Source organism: Mangifera indica, chromosome 7 (genome assembly GCF_011075055.1).
Source record: "Mangifera indica cultivar Alphonso chromosome 7, CATAS_Mindica_2.1, whole genome shotgun sequence".
Lineage (NCBI taxonomy): Eukaryota > Viridiplantae > Streptophyta > Magnoliopsida > Sapindales > Anacardiaceae > Mangifera > Mangifera indica.
The window spans coordinates 9683453-9701270 of NC_058143.1; the positions used below are offsets into that span (position 1 = coordinate 9683453).

At 32.6% G+C, this 17818-nt stretch overlaps 1 protein-coding gene across 2 annotated transcripts; it reads right to left on the minus strand.

Moving 5' to 3' along the window:
* Window positions 1–1127: 1127 nt before the first annotated feature.
* LOC123221812 (origin of replication complex subunit 3) lies at window positions 1128–16216 on the minus strand. 2 transcript variants are annotated; one of them, XM_044644729.1, is made up of 17 exons: window positions 15994–16216; window positions 15509–15727; window positions 15233–15407; window positions 14473–14642; window positions 14242–14372; window positions 13183–13456; window positions 12971–13048; window positions 12113–12180; window positions 11916–12006; window positions 10139–10344; window positions 9283–9352; window positions 6847–6932; window positions 4605–4694; window positions 4043–4118; window positions 2800–2927; window positions 2300–2476; window positions 1128–1383 (listed from the first exon to the last, which is right to left on the minus strand). In XM_044644729.1, exons 1-17 carry the CDS (start codon window positions 16066–16068, stop codon window positions 1278–1280), a joined length of 2220 nt encoding a protein of 739 aa, XP_044500664.1. In that variant the 5' UTR covers window positions 16069–16216; the 3' UTR covers window positions 1128–1277. The 2 variants fall into 2 exon arrangements, with proteins under 2 accessions (XP_044500664.1, XP_044500665.1); XM_044644730.1 differs by lacking the exon at window positions 15994–16216 and having other exon boundaries at window positions 15233–15428; window positions 15509–15622.
* Window positions 16217–17818: the final 1602 nt, after the last annotated feature.

The window sequence follows — 17818 nt, forward strand, 5'->3', positions numbered from 1 at the left end:
AAAATAAAGATCTATGTGGTATAATTGTAAATAATTATAATTATGAACATCTTGTATTGTTTTTTGGATATAAAGATTACCTTAATTCAATTTTTACAATTATATTAACAATATTGTTTTTGGTCGAAGTGTTATTTTTGAATTATGTTTTTTTAATTAGTGGTCATTTTAGAATAATAAAGTGTTATTAACCTGGAAAATTTTTAAAAAGTTATTTTCTTTTTATATATATATATATATATATATATATATATATATATATAAAATACTATTATGATTTCAGATTTAAAGTTTAGGGCTTTGGGTTTTTTTATAGCCTGTTGTGTGGTTTGACTAAATTAAAACAGAATCAATAGGGTTTGTGATTCTGTAATGGTGTTTTGAAATTACATTTTAGCTAACAGCTTCATGGGAAGCAAGTGATCCAAATGATTAATTTGATAGTATTGAAGGACTCACGAACCCAATGATGAATCTCGTTGAAGATATTAGTATTGATACTCCTCGGGACATCCTGCAATTATGGTCACAAATTTTCCTCAAAAGCTTCCATTCGCAAATTGAAATAGTGATCATCATAAACAGAAACCAGCTGTAATAGAGAAAACAAGGGCATCTGATTGCTGCTTTGCTTGGATGCAAAGAAAAGCAACAATTTTTTTTTAAAAAAAGAAAAAGCCCTCTATCTTCAATTTTCAAATTTGAACTTCTGCTTAAAAAAAGTCCTTACCCAGATGACTTCAATTCAATACATCTATTTGGCTTGTAATTTTTAAAATAAAAAATCCAAAAACAAAATGAGAGCATATGAAATATCATTATTTATTAGGAATGATCAGAAACTGCAATTCATTCCAAAATATTAGCAACCAAATTTATATAGATTAGGAGATAAAACAATTCAATCATAGCTGAACATTACAAAAAAAAAAGCCAATCAAGTCCAAGTTTTGATACATACAAAGCAAAGCAAAGCAAAGCAAAGCTGTGAATGAGGAAGTGAACCTGAAGATGATTTTTGGTGGCATCAAAGTTGAAAGACGAGGCGAAGAATCAACAACAACTACAGGACATCAGATGTCCAAGTTTTGACACATCATGCCCTTTTTAACACATCATGGTCAATATGTTAAAAGAAATCCATTGCTTTCATTGATCAATGTTAATAAAAATATTTATTTGCAGAAAAAAAAACAAAAAAGATTTTCATCAATTTGCATGAAGAAGAGGTTTTAAGGGTTAAACAAAAGACTGAACCATGTCAATTGTTACATATCCTACAATCCAAATGCCACTCTCTGCACATAGTCTGGCCGTCTTTTGGTAGGCATCCGAATGAGCCCAGTAATCTGGAGCTCTGTAACTGCTCTGCAAAACCGTGCTCTGTAGAATCAAAGGTCAAGGATCTTCAAGCAAATCCATCTTTTACACTGACTTCCATAAGACAGAAGGTTAAAAGATAAAGCCATTGCTAAAGTATACTCAAAAAGGAACCCCATTAGATTAATAACCAGTGTTGAGAATCATGAAACAGACGCACTTTCAGGGTCATGATGCAACTAAAGCTTTAAGCTCAGTAAACACAACAAAGGTCAAAGGATTGTGAGCATAAAACACACACAGAAGATCAGACAATGGGCAGATAAGTAGAGCAGGCCAAAAAACAACTACCCTCACAACAATAGAAATCTATCAAACTAAATCTTGCAGGTCACTGTTAAACAGTATGCGAAAGCTGGATGACTATATCATAATTCAATCACATAAGAGGAACAAAGAGGACGTAACACAAATCTACACCGGATGAAAGATCAGTTGCACTAGAAGTCATAGGAGATTAAATAAATGGTACATGCAAATGAATTCTTAGTTTATAAAATCAGATGAACAGTCAAGATGTCGTAATCTCATTTAAGAGTATTTACACAGGCAAGTGGCAAAGCTAGAATGAAGCAAATATTAACCTAAATATAAGCCATCACAATACAGAGGTATGGAAAGGTGATCTAAACTTCAATCACTTTACCAACAAAGAGAGCATGTGGAATAATCTGAGATAACTAGAAGGCCCAAATATTTCTGTTTACTATGTATACGTATATATAGGGAAGTGATCTTTTGATTTAAAAAGGAGATATAAACTCTAACAGTCAAGATTTTGAATATATAATAGCATTTACCATGAAAAATTCTTTACCTTGCATTAAGATTGATAAGATAGTTGAAAATAGCATTCATGTTGAAAAATCCCAAAACAAAATAATGATAATAAATTATAATAGTATATAATAAAGGATACTGAATTGAAGCTTCAGTGTGTTTCTTAGGTTCATTTATTTCTTTTCTTTTCTTCTGTACTGGGGACTGCTTCGATTTGTTTTTCCCTTTATATATTGGGCAAAGAACTGTTGATTTGAATGAATTGTACCAGTCATGGAGGTTGATATGATCACCATGCTCCTGGGATAGGTTATACCTAAAAAGACAGATGAACTCAAATTACAAACTTTCCATGTAATACTCCAAAATCAATCATAATACCATGAACTATCTTTTAGGAAAACACACTAAGTGTGAGAATATCCAACTGATAATTATTGGAATAGGATATGACAGTTTGGAGATAGCAATAACAAAAATTGCATGTACAGAAAGGATTGATTCCAGCCACCACTTTTAATAGACTAAGGTAGAGATGGAAATGGTAAACAGTTTTCTGCACCTGAAGTTTTATCTGTCAGTGTTCGAACCCAATCATTCCCAAGTTTTTCTATTTCAGAATAGAGGGGAAGTGCTTACATTATTGATGTGTCGTGCATCGATGGCAATAGGGTACCACCACTCTTGCTGCAGCAACCACATCTGAGGATATTGTAGAATTCCAGAAGATCTGCTTGAATCCTTCTTCTTGGATCTCCAATTAAGGCCTAAAGCAATTGAGAAGACACATAGTGCACAGATTTTTAGCAAGTTTCAAAACTGTTCAAATCACAACCACTCCAATAGTGGCAAGAAAGTTAAATCCATCCATTATAAGGAAACAAAAATCTTGACATAATGAAACTATTGCTCATGCTTAGTTGTTTCATTGGCAATGCACTGAAGTTTTACGGAGTTCATAGTAGAAGCAGGTTGTGGCTACACTTAACAAATTGATTGAAGAAGATTTTACAAAGCAATAAACAAGTCGTAGCAGATCTAGACATATTCAAGAGGGGTTAAGAAACAAATACACAACATGGGAGATAAGGACATTAGAAAAGGGTCCTCAGATAGGTGATAACACTAAGACTGTCACTTCACAGTTTCCACTTCAATTTTATCTTAAATATTATCAGCACCTTAAAATCCAACAGAACCAAAGAAGAACTGATTTCCCAAGGCCCTCATCCATGTATCCTTCTATTGTATCTTCTATTATTAGAAAATATACATTTAAACAATCTTCCATCAGTACTGGAAAGACTGCTCAGCAAATTCAAAATGACCTTTCAACTTGGAACCAAGACCTTACATCATGCTTATATATTGTCTAGTCATTACCTAATGTGTCAATATTCTATTTTGTTGGGAATCAACCATTGACCCATGGTAAAAAAATGGTCATATCTTATTAAGTAATTACAGAAAATATGTCTAGGGTTGGTCAACAAAAACATCAGATTATTTATCCAGCTGGAAAATAGTACAGACACTCTTAATTTGTAGGACAAATCCTTATTAAAGTCATGCATGTTTACCAAATAATTTATTTCGCCAATCAACCTTCATATTAGTAAATCTCATAGCCTTACAATGTTTGGGATTAACCAAGCAATGACTGAGCTTGACTTCAAGCTGGCTTGTCTTAGTAATCTAAATAACAAGCCAAATGAAGCTGCAGACCAAGCCAATCCAAAGCCCCCTTAAATTATATTAAACTGCATTTTCTGTTAACTATACTAAGCAGTATACAAAATGATATTCTCCTGGGAAGAATTAAAAAAAGAACCCAGGAGTGCCTGTGTTTTTTCATGATAGTTGTTATCCTTTCATTCCTTACCAATTGAAGCGTCTCGACATTCTTAAAGCAGACAATTTCATGAAAAGGTAAGCACTCAATGGGTTGCATATAATCCCTGTTCAGCAAAGAGATGTTCACAACTCAGAATAATCATCAATTACAGAACAGTGTTAATACAAAAATTATAGCAGATCAGAGTACCGTAATTTTGTGATAGTGTACAACACAACAAGAAAGCTTAATTTGATAATTTCTAAGTGCATTTCAGGGCTAGAAAAAGAGCCAGAACAGGGACTGTCAAGTAATATAAGCAGAAAAGTATAACTCTGAACAGTAACATAAACACAAAAACAAGATTAACTAGAGAAAGAAATTATCTATAGATCTGTTTACCACCCATAAACACATTTTAGGTGCTTAAAAGATATTGGTGATTGATATAACTAGACTTAGAACTTGTTTGTGCATATTCTACACACACACACACACACACACACACACACACACACACACACATCCGAAGAAATACATCAGAGTAAGACATGCATAAAATTGGAAGGCCAAAACAGCTAAACTGTTTATGTAACATGAATGTCCCCACCAAACCATGCACTCCATTAATGTGGCAGCTTTCAAATTTACTGCTCGGGAATCTTTCCCAATCTTCAACTGACTCCGAGAGGCATGTCTCCTATCACAAGAAGTACCCAAATTAAGCCAACATCATCTATGTGCACTGAAACTCAAAGTTCAAAAGATCTAGAAGCTTCAATTAATAATAATAGAAATTAGCCAGAGTTGTTAAAGGCGAAAAATGCATAAAAGCAATAAGGGGTCTCATCACCTAAGCGAAAAAAGCGAAGTGAAGATGGGCTTTTAGAGCAAAAGGGATAAAAAAATAAAATTAAAAAAGACTAATCACTCAAATACTAAAATATAATATCATAGATGAAGTCTCAAAAACACAAATAGATGTTTATAATAAAACATAAAAGAATGTTAAAACTCCTCAATCTGCATAATCTTTTATCAAACATGTATTATAATTGAAATCCAAGTCTATATCTTCATCATCAAAGGCAAAATCTTCTTCCTCATAATCAAAATTTTCAACTTCGATTTTATCCATTTCTTCATCAAAACTTTTTTTTTCTTCAGATGACTTGTATTATAAAACCTCCTCATCCTTAGACATCGAATCAAGGTTAGACTTTAAAAAAAGAGAGATTTTGACTTTTTTGGCTGCAGGCTCAGCTCTACCAATGCAAAAAATTGTAGTAACTCTTATAGCATAAACAACTTCATTAACCCCACTAGCCCTAGCAACATTATCCTAGGTTAAGGAATCATTTTCAAACACCAATTCATCATTATCATCAATATGATCAACATCATTTGCACTCTCCATTTTCCCCATCAACCATTCATTGCTATCATCAATTGTATCAAGCAAAATTGGGTATGAGCTACTGTTAATTGAATATTGATGTTGCAACGCTTGATTGTAAATAAAAATAATAAACCTATATTTATATCATTAGGTTTAGTGTAAAAGCACGCTTTTTAGGCCTTTTTTTCTTCTCCTAAAGAGCCAAAAAAGTGTGTTATAGCTTTGCTTTTAGACTTCCACTCACCTTACATAACCAAAGGCGATGGCATTATAGCCTTGAGTAGCATCTCACTTAAGCACACCTTTAACAACTATGAAATTAGTTGGATATTGAAAAAATGATGGTAAAGTAATCAAAACAAGCTTTTCAAAAAGTTCATGAATCTAGAACCCCATACAGTCAAAGTGTGGAGTGAATTTTAAAGTTTCAATTGCAGGAAGTTGCTGGGATGTTTTAACATAAAACTTTAAAGAATTTCTAACTGTCTCCATATTTTATACATCATACTAACAAAAAATTGATGTTCTTGTGTATAAAGTGGAAGACTTGAATGTTGTACATAATTATATTGTGCATTCTATAAATAGCATAATAAAAAAATAAATAATAAACCATTCTATAAACCAACACAAACTGATTAGTCCAATTTCATTCCACTTAATTTAAAAAAAACCATACAGATTAATATTATCCCAACTAGGTGGCCTCACAAGAGCTTGAAACAAAAGATTTTAACCACTTAATCTTATTGTTTAGGTTTACTGATCCAAAGGCCAAAACTCATAACGAAAAGAAGCACTACCATTATATAAACTCTACTTCACCCACTCATGTGCAGGGTTGAATTTCACTAACCAATTCATTACTAGGATCCAAACACACTTATAATTTAGTTAATAGTCTCAAGTCACTAGTTAACCTAAAAGCTTATGCTAATATGTAAATTTTACAACCTTTAAGCTTTAGCACCCCCTTTAGTGCACTTGCAATTGAACCAAACACAACCACAATGTAGATACAACCCTTCCTATAATTTAAATAGCATAATAGGCAGAGTTAAAGAGAAAACCACCAAGTTAGTTTGTCCTTGATAGCATGTAAGTTACCACTTAATCTAAAAGTATAATTAGGACAAAAGAGTGTAATATTAATATCTAAGTCTTGACACATAGAATAAAGAGATTTTAGGATATCATACAAATTTGTAATAGAAATATTAGTGAGCAACCTAGTTGTATCAAACTAGAAAATGATCTATAATATAAGAAAATAAATATCTAATATAGGACTGAAAAACTTCAGAAATTCCTTAAAGACTTTTCAAAGGATCAATATTTGAAATTAAAAAAAAGTCACATTGTGTAAGTTATGTTAAGACTTATAATAGTAATAGAAAGAAAAGTAAGCAAGGAGGAAAAGATAAAGAAAAGATAAAATCAACGAAAAACTTACTTGGAGATGTCAACCATATCTTGTTTTGAACTCTTGCCACTCTCAAGTTTCAATAGAGACAACAACTCCTTGATTTTTTCACGCATCTAAGGCAAGGATATAAATCAATGAACATTACTTTGACACAAATTAAGGCTTTCATCATCTATATAACTGTGTTGTAGTATCAAAACACAATGCTAATAGAAAAACCGATCAGATGACAAAATATTATGTGTCAAACTTCTGTTTAAGCATTAATGGTACCACCAGTAAAGACTTGTGAGTCTTTATATATGGTAAATTCCAAAAAGTTGGTTCTCATGACAACCACTTAATGCAGTGGATAAAAAATACCTTAGTTTTGTTGATTTGAAGAAACGCCTAAAATTAAAAGTTGAAAAGATTTTTATTGATTCAACAAATATCAGAAATCTAGCAATTAAATCTCATTGATTCCAAACGAATAAGGACGAATTATTTTGTTATTTCTCGGTTTATTGGAATTGACATCATTTAACTGCCACATTTTTTATCTAATCAATAAAAATCTCTTCAACTTCCTTTAATTTATGGTATTATTCTAATCAACAAAACAAACTAATTTTTTAAATTTATCTACTGCATCACCATCAAAGCATGCAGAGTTTTAATTCCCAATGTCAGAATGAGCTAAAAGTTGTTTTCTGACTTATAGTTGATCAGTCAAGCCTCTCAAGTGTTGTTAAGATGCGAGAAAAAATTAAACAATATTAAAGGTCTGTGTAAGGACCAAAAGTTTTAGGATACACGTCCCAATTCTAGAGGGTAGGACTTATTATATAAAGGATAGTTAGCGTTGTGAAAAAAGGGAGGAAGAAATTTAAGGCTTTTGGGCAACCTTTGGTTGTAGATAGCCTTAGCGCTGATTTGGAAGGTTTCTGATGCCTCAAGTGGCCCAAACTGGGAGGCCCTGACTCCTTAAATTGCCTATTTATATCAATAAAATTGGACTTAATTTATTCATTTTCTTTAGTTTCTTGCTGTGCTTCAGTGAGGGTGGCTGGATTCCTAACATGCTGATATCAAAGAGGTGAGATCTAGAGTTCCTAATGTGATTCCAACGAGGAAGGTGGCTAGAAAGGGTGAGAAAGACAAATCAACATTTGGGTAGTTGGCCAAAAGACAAAACAACAAGAAAGGAGGTTGTAAAAGGCAGATTGATAAGGGAGAAGGCTAATTGTCATAAAAAAATGTATATAGACAGTGGGAAGCTGAAGTGTTGCAATGAAAGCTTGGGTCGAACAAAATAGCCAAAGGGATGTTGAATCAAATAGGGTGTAAGCTAAGGGACACATAAAGACTTCTGAATGGGTGTAGGGAGACGTATTGACAATGGAAATAATGGGTAAGTTGGAGAGTCGTAGTGGAGGCTGTCATGAAGGTGAATCACCATCATGTAAAGATGAGTTGATGATGTTTGTTGATGGGGGAGCTAACTTGACATCGAGTGTTCATTGGAAAAGCTAGGGAAAATGGCCAAAAAAGAAAGAAGAAAAACAAGATGGAGAGGAAGTTGCGTAAGGGAAAGAAAAAATATATATATATTTGACTGCCAGTAAAAAAAATAATATTTTATATATATATATATATAAACTTCCAATTTTCCCACCTTTAGGACAAATTAAATCTCAAATAAGTAGGTAATGCTAGGAACTAGAGTTTTGAGACACACGTCCCAATTCTAAAGGGTAGGGCTTATTGTATAAAGGGTAATTAGGGTTGTAGAATTAGGATTTTTGGGCAGCCTTAATGCTGGAATTGGGAGACTTCGGCTCATCAAATTGTCGATTTCTTCTTGTACTTTACTTATTCTTGTATAGTTTAAGTGAGAGTAAGAAATTGCAAAACTTTCCTATCAAATCATTAAATTGTGAGAAGTTGGAACTATCTTATTTACAATAACATCGAACAATTAACAATCCTTCAAATTAAAGCACATTAAAGTAATGCAAAAAAGTGGATTTCAAAAAAAAAAATCATTAAGCATAACGCTGATATAGCAAAACACAAGTTGATTGAGATGCGACTCCAACAAAAAGGCAAAAGCTACTGGTAGCTAGGAGGAACTTTACATGTGAAATACTTAGAGATATTTAAATTCCATGTTTCACACCAAATTCAGCTTCAAACGTCTAAAGGACTACACTGGTTTCATTTGAGATAAATTTAGATTTTAAACATCATAAGAAAAAACTATTTATGGAAAAGGTCCAACATGAAGCTAAACTAACTCATTTGTAAAGACAATTGTAGCAAGACACAATAATAAAGAATAAAATATAGTGAACAAAACCTCTAAATAATTTCTATAGAACAAGTAGATTTGGTGCCTAAGCAAGCATTGTTTGAAGCACAAAGAAAATATATTTTTCTGCATGAAAGAGGTCAATAAAATTCCCCAAACTATAAATGTACCTCATTGATGTTCATCGTAAGCTTTTCCCATCTTTTAAGCAACTTCCACAACTGAGTTGCAGGAAGATCCCTGATCATTTTCAAACATAAGTATAACACTGAAACAATGCAATAAACAATGTAAAAATAACCAACTAAAACAAAGAATACCTATAGGCAAGATTGCAAAAAAAAAATACCAATAAGTTTAAACATGCACATTTACGTGTCACTAAAAGTGGCAGTCATAGATATAATCTCTAGAAAGCAGTCAAAAAAAAATTGAGCATGTAATCTATAATACAAACAAACCATAAAAGCAAGACCAATGTTAATGGCTATTTAAATATTATCTCTGTTCTAGCCAGTCAACTTTGGCATGCTTAGCAATATTTGCAAAAGAGGGTGGCTATGATCACTCTGTTTTCATCAAGTCAATTTTCAGTTCACCAACCTGTAGGTAGCAAACTGACATTTGCCTCTTGAGCTACATTATGTTTTCTTTCGAAATTGATAGTTTTCACTTAAGAAAGCACCTAAAATTATAAAATAAATTGAAATTTAATTGTCCCAATCCATGATACTTTCTCTTTCTTGTAGAAAATCTTACAGAATAAACCTTATGCAAGGTAATAGCAATCAATCTTAAGGTGTTAACTGTTCAATGAAATATAGTGAATGAGTAAACTTTACAAGCAAGCTATTAAATAGAAAGCTACAAGATGAGAAAACAATGTAGGTCATAACACGATGGCAGATAAAAAGCCTCAGAAATGTACTAAGGTACTCAGGAAACCAGAAAAATGATGTTAACAAAGTAACACTGAAACATTATTTTGTGGAATTAAGATGCATAGATTGAACTCATGTTACTTACTTCACCTTGCATACAACTTGACATATAAAACTGCCTCTTCTCAACATTGGATATTGTGGACAATCGTTTAAAGAACATGCGCCCGTATCTTTCTCTAATTTTCTGTGAGAATCAGAAGTCGTAGAATTGTATGATGTTGGATCAAGCGCTTCACACAAAAGGTCTAACAGCTGAATTTTATCACCTTTTGCAGCTTCATAAAGGCACTGTCACAATAATATTTGCCAATAGACGAATTGAGGTTCAAAATAGTTTCGATCTTGGTCAAATACAAACTATGATTGCCAAGGAATTTCATCTCGCTAGAGCCATTGAATAAGTTAGTTGTTAAATATAGTTGTATAAATATACGAAAAACATGACTATTAACACTTTGAAGAGCACAGAAGCAGAGAATAACATGATTTATGATATCCTTGAGATTTCTTTGTTGTGGGTTTGTTTATTTTATGATTTTTAAGATTTACCTCCTACTAAGGTAGAGATGTTAATTTCCTATTTCAAGATTATTTTTTATTTTCTGATTGAGGTTGATTTCCTCCTTAGTCAGATCTTTGGCCACCAAAAATAAAGAACTTGACTATTATTATTTTTTGAGATTCAGATATTGGTTTGCTTATTATTGAAGTGTCTTTCACCGAAGTTTCTATCTAAACTTTCCCATCTCTTTCTCTCTCTTACAATTTCCATCAATCATAAAACAGAACTAAAAATCAGAAGTTAAGGAATCCTATGTTAGAAGACAAATTCTGGGTTGTCCTATGTCACAACAAAGATTAAGAAAGCTTGAATCTCATAAAGGTCCTAAATAATCAACTAAAAAAGCTGAACAACATAAAACCCAAGGGTTGGTTGAGTAGTTAATACTTTTGGTTTTGACCAAAAGGTCAAACTCCCATGGAGTTATGTTAGGTTGCACGTGTATATGAAGAAAAGAGGAAAGAAAGGAGTAATGAGCACCAAAGGCAAGATATTGGAAATGACAGCTGGCAAGTATACGGCAAGGGAACAAACACCAGACAAATAGCAAAGAGCAGTAGACAAACAACTAGGAAAAGGGATCACAACGGTATTCAAGGGTGATGTGGCAAGCAAGGAGAGGAGCAACAATTATGGAGAGGAAAAGAAGAAAAGACTAAGGAATGAGGAGAGAAGGCAGAGAAGAATTGTGAAGAATAGAGGGAAAGGGGGAGAGAACCAACCTCTCGAATGTTGGGTGAGGGATAGGGAGTTTCTGTAATGCTTTTGATGTGATGAAACACTGAATTTCTACTTTTGTATTGGTGAAAGAGAATTAATACAATATCCAGATTTCTATCAACTGCCTCGTGTTTGTGTGTTGTGGTTAGACATTGAATAGAACAGTGCATTGCATTGTGGCTGTAGACTGCTTTGTGCAGGGTAGTCAAGGAAGGTAACCTTCCAGGAGCTGCAGGGAGAAGTAGAACTAGAAGACTGATTCCCGGGTACATATCAAGTTAACTTCTTGGGATATTATATACCACAAATTTCCTAAAAACCTAGTTAGAACACATAAAAACAAGAAAGTTTGATGAATCTCTAGACACTTGGATATAAAAAGTCAATTACACATGCCTCTCAATTGCTAAATACACGATTAATGAAAGTAGTTCTGTTACACTGACAAGCAATTCCAACAAAATGTCAAAATATAAGAACTTGAACTTAGTAGTGATGAGAAAAACCTACAACTTGCAACATTGAAGCTATTAGATTTATATTTGTATGGACAGGAAAAGAAAAATATAGGACTCACCAAAAGCATAGTTCCCCACTGATTCTTCAATCTCTTCAATTCCGACAAACCAACAGCAAATCTTTCAAAACTTTGCTCCTCAGTTTTGTTCCTAAACACATTACAACAACAAAGTTAGGCTATTAACTTCCACCTCTCAACACATTTCTATACATTAGAGCAAAAGAACTACAGTAAATTTTTAAGCATTTAAATACCTTTCATAAGATGGTAAGTTAAAAAAATGCTTCAATAGCATTTTTGATATTAATCCATCATGCAACACCTTCAAAAATACAACACACATTAGACAAAATAAAAAGGGAGGATGCTAATATTATCAGGGGCATGGGTTTTAGCAAGAAAAATTGGAGAAAACCAAAAGAGCATACACAGACACAGTCACACACACACAATCAATGGCACTATATTCTTCCATAAACTGTAACACAAGTTGTTGACCATTAAGTCAGTGCACTTTTAACAATCAAGAAAACACGTGGAAAGCATAGTCAATGCACCTTTGGAAAACAGATGTGAGATTTACTATATGTGCTTGCTCACTTGAATGGCCATAACAATAGATATTGAAGTGCAAAGCAAATCAAAGCTGGAATTAGCGAAAGAAAAAACTAGTTTCCACTTATGAAGTCAAGTGTCAATACAAATTTAATAAGAATAAGCAGGGAGGCCAGCCGTTTGCTCTGAATTTTATGCATTAATACTTAGTATAACCAACGATAAACCAAGGGAAAAAATCTGACTGGAAAGCTATGCTAATTTGGACTATTAAAAACAAAATTTAGATCTGTACAAAGTACCTCACACAAATTTTTTTGGATAACTAAAGACCAATTTCTTAGTGCATATATAACTAAGAAACATTGTAAAGACCAATGTTCCTCTAAGAACAAATATTGTCTAGGTTGTGTGTATATGGATTTACACATAAAAAGAAAAATAAAGAAATAAAAAAAAACACAACTCCTGTGTTCCTACATGGTAAATTCAGATCATTAATAGGTTATGAGGAAAAGGACTGCTCAGAAATTATTAACATGGGATAGAAAACCAACCTGCCCATCTTCTTCAAGAGAAAACCCTCTGAGCAAAAAGCTTAGAGGTTCCATGGAGAAATGCTGGACACATGCTATCTGAAAGTACTTTTAAAACTTCATATTAGCACAAATTTCAACACATTCACTTGAAGGATGAGAGATGCCACTACATCAAAGAAAGACGGTAATAATTATAGTGGCAAAAAGCCAAATGAGATTGAATCACCAACCTTCAATGCCCTTATAAAAGAGGTCAAAGTTCCATCCTGCCTCACAAAGTGATTTCTCATCAAAAGTGCCACTTTGTGGCCGATGATGAACCCAGAACATTGCTTCACAAGAACAGCATCAACAACTGCATCCATTCTCTCAGCTGGGCTTCCCAAAGTGAACATATAAGGGGACAAGCACTGAAGCACATTTGAAGGCAGTATGCCTTTTGGAGCATCAAGTGTTGTTGCAACTCCCATGATCAATATGACTGGAACCTTAAGTACCCACTCACTTATAGAAAAAATAGCTCTTAGATACAAGCTAAAACTTCAAAATATGATGAAATTCTAATAACATATAATAAAATAAGAAACAGTCATTAAGCAAGCTGATGGTTAGTGATGTGGGTGCTATTATAGAAAAAATAGTTGTTAGCTACAACCAGTATTGATGGGTGCTATTATATTTCATTAAATCTCATGAATGCTCTAGGTAGGTAAATAGTACTCTGTTCTAAGCAGTGCAGCAAAATGCATTGATATGTATATAAAATGAGATTGCTTATTTAAATATGATGACATCAGATAAATATATCATCTTGATTAATGTGCAGTATTATGAAGCATCTTAATGATTTATGGCTTTCCAATTGTCAAACACAATTACACCAAGTGGGGATTTGATGGCAGTTGACCAGAATGCCAAATGGAATTTCAATTTAGAAAATCTCAAGATATTTTTACATGCTTGTTGTAGATACATGCACATAAAAGACTATTAAAGAATGAATCATCTCATCGATGAAACGTAACAACACTCATGCGCAATGCAATAAACATTTATGTTCAAATAGAAAGTTCAAGAGCAAAAAGGAACATAATTTTACAAGACTGGTGCATTTAACAACTACAAAGCAACATTTGGTAATTTAAAAGCTATAGAAGATAAAAAAGAAGCATGAAAAAGCTCAAGTTTGTAAGAGATTAAGAAATCAAAACAAATTTGGTCTGCGTAAACAAATATGAAAGGATATGTAGAAGCCAGATATCATCCTCAGTCTAGATAGATCAGAATACCTCAACATAAGGATGAAATTGGACAATATAGAACCAGAACATCGCTCAATATCATTGAGAATTACAACAACTGGGTTATCATAGTTTCCCTGTTCTCTGTACCAGGATGCAATGATGGACATGTCAATGGCCTGCTCAAAAGCAGCAAAAGAAAAAAAGTATGAATCACAATGTAATAAGAAGAGAAACCAAGTTTAATTTTAGAAGGAATGTTCAGGTGTTAAAACTTACATCTGAAGAAGCCTCCACAAATTGTCTCAATAGACTTCTTAGACAACCACCAATCCCACTCTTAGCCGTAAAATCTAGCGACGAAAGGTTAGCCACTTGGCATCCTTGAGATTTCAAAAAGTTGCCTAGCTCTTCAAAAGTCAGCAGATCATCAACAAACTCCATATTTTCTGCCAGTCATTACTCAATCAAAAATTCCTCACAGGCAAAAGATACGACCTTAAAATTATGGTAGTCTGCTTGACCAAGCAATTAAGCTTAAGCTCACTGATAACATGTATTACATGTAAAAGTGTGACCTAAGACCAAGATTGATATTCCAAGGAATATAGCATTACAAAAGATAAAATAGAGTTAATGCATTGCCAAACAAAGGTGGAGGGAAGCTATGCATGTCTCCTACAAACTTCAGATGGCTGAATGTCTAAAACATAGAGGGTTAGCTTTAGTTATTAAGTCCTTGCAACTTAGATGGTTTGAAATCAAATGTTCTGCTTAATAAGAGAACCTCGACCAGGCCTGCAATAGTAGCACCTACTAATAATTAGCATGAATATCAATTTAAAGAATATACTATGGACACTGTAGAAGGTTAAGTGCTCTTAATTTTGGAAATAATGCATATTCAGATGGTTTAAGTTCAGATTTCCTCAGTGAAATAAATAAACAGCATCATTCAAGTAATCTTATCCCAATATCCAATTGATACGAGCTACTCTGTTAACTCAGTTTAACCATAACTGACAATTGGAAAACTTACTGGTTAGAACAAGCCCAGTGAACAATTTCTTAGAAGAAACATCGTTCATAATGGGAAAAGCCTGAGTTGCTTCACGGGAAGTAAGTGTTCCAAATGATTTAATTGTATTGAAGGACTCACAAACCCAATGATGAATCTCGTTGAAGATATTGGTATTGATATTCCTCAAGACATCCTGCAATTATGGTCACAAATTCTTCATTCTTTAGCACATATAGATCATGCCCCCATTTAATCATAGGAATATCTACAAAGAATGAAAGAAAGTTGGCCAACCTTGATTGTAGACTCAATCTTATTCCACACAATCTCAAAAGCTTCCATACGCAAGTTGAAATAGTGATCATCATCAAAATCTTCAGCACTCTCAGAATCTGATTTCTCAAGATTATTTGATATTGATGGGGATAAATCAATCCTCCTCTTGGTTTTTGTCGCTCCCGTTAATCTTCTTTCATATTTCCAAGAAGCAGCTTTGTGAAGAACAAAAACTGGCTGTAACAGAGAAAACAAGGACAACCGATTGGTTCTCTGCTTGGATACATAGAAAAGCAATTAAAAAAAAAAAAAAGACCCTCTATCCAATCGGAAACTGCAATTCACACCAAAATATTTGGATCCAAATATATATAGATTAGGCATCCAGGAGATATAAAAAAATTCAAACATGGATGAAGATTACAAAAAAAGAAACAAAAGGCTTGCCAACGAAGTGCAAGTTGTGATATATAAAAAGGAAAGTTGTGAATGAGGAAGTGAACCTGAAGATGATTTTCCGTGGCACCACAGGTTGAAAGACGAGGCGAAGAATCGGCAGCTTCTGCAGATGGCGCCATGACAGACGGAGTGAAAAGAGAGAACAGTTTGCGTCGATTCAGGGTTTAAGCCATCTTCTCTATCTTGTTTTAGGCGGGAAGACGCTTTGAGTACAGGGCACTGTCTTAATAACCGACCGGACCATGACCACTTTCCCGGTCCGATCGGACGTCTGCCCTCTTGTTCTGGGTGACATGTCATATAAAAAGAAAACGTTGCCGTTTTATTTTTAGTAATATTTCTTATATAATATGTATAATTTTGTATGCAAATAATAACATATTATTATATGATTTTATAATTTTAAATTTAAGATAAGATAATATCAATATTTGTGTATATAATTGTATTATTTCTTTTTATAATACAACAGTTCTTTATTTTTCATTTTATTTTTTTATTAGAATTGTTATGAACAAGTAATTGAATAGTATTCAATCGTGAATCGGTGATGAATCATCGATCTGACTGTGGGCAAATTCGGTTCAAATCTCAAAACGGTTTTTTGATAAACTATTTTCTCTTCTTCCTTTGATCGATGATCTGATTGATCCAACTGATCAATCTGGTTTGATTTTCAAATCCTTGGTATAGAGTTTTGTGAATATTCTTTTATTACTACTAAAAAGAATTTTAAATATTTGCTTTTTAAAATTCTTATATATAAAAAATAATAACATATGTATAAATAAAATTTACTATTCTATATGTAAAAACTTACATAATATTATATAATTGAATGATTTGATTAATTATTTTTTTATTTCAAAATTACTCAATCTAGGTTAACACATGATAAATTAATAAAATTTGTTTTTAAATATAATATTACTTATGTGTAAATAACTAATCAATGTGTTTGGTTAACAATATGTTACTGAAAATGTCTTTTTATGTTTACGGTAAATTATAATACTAACTATGACATAATTCATTATTTTTTTTCGTTATCGAAATGACATAGACACTAACTGTGACACAAACTAAACAAAACGAAAGTACTAATTTTTTTTTTGTGAATAAAATTAAAAATATATGTTGATGCAAAAAATTTCAATGACAAGAAGTACACTAAATAAGTAAACTTTGGATGCAAAATATGAAAAGTTAAAACATATAGTGATAAGACATATGATAAAATTATGTGTATAACTTTATTTATAAACAATGATATATATGTTACTTTATTTTTAAATTAAAATTTTTTAATCATGTGGTAATACATTATTTTTTATGTATGAAATTATGTATATTATTTATATATAAAATTATATGTATTATTTTTATACATAATACTGCTTCGAAATATATGACTTTTTATATGATTTGGCCAAAGAACTAAATAAAGTGTGTAACTGTTAGTATAAGTTAAATTTAAAAAAATAACAAGAGTTTTTTCTTGCCTTATTGTTGATACTTTTTCTCTCTTTCTTGTCCTATATTTAGTTATTCACTGTCTTCTCTTTTTATATTGAGGGTAATACATACAATAATTAAGAGTTATAATATGATCATAATTGTCGAAACATAAGAAAGAGTAAATACACTAACGCTGATTTATTGCTAAATACTAGGAGGGGTGGTTTCATGATAATTGAAAACTTATCCGTTAGTGAAGTCGTGGTATAGTGGTTATGGGCGTTTTGTTATAAGGCTTTTAGAAGGTAAGTGGTCCTCGAGTTTTTGCCTGTCTAAACTCAAGATTGCTTCATGCTAATCTCAAGTCATTCAGTTGTTGTCCTCTTAGATAATATTTGAGGGTTGACTTCA

Excerpts from the sequence above, each read along its gene's own strand:
- LOC123221812 (XM_044644729.1), bottom strand. The coding sequence starts at position 16,068 with ATGGCGCCATCTGCAGAAGCTGCCGATTCTTCGCCTCGTCTTTCAACC. Across the intron at positions 13,457-14,241 it reads AATTTCATCCTTATGTTGAG|TGAGTGGGTACTTAAGGTTC; the intron begins GTATTCTGATCT and ends TTTTTCTATAAG. Across the intron at positions 10,345-11,915 it reads AGTGGGGAACTATGCTTTTG|TGCCTTTATGAAGCTGCAAA; the intron begins GTGAGTCCTATA and ends TTATTGTGACAG.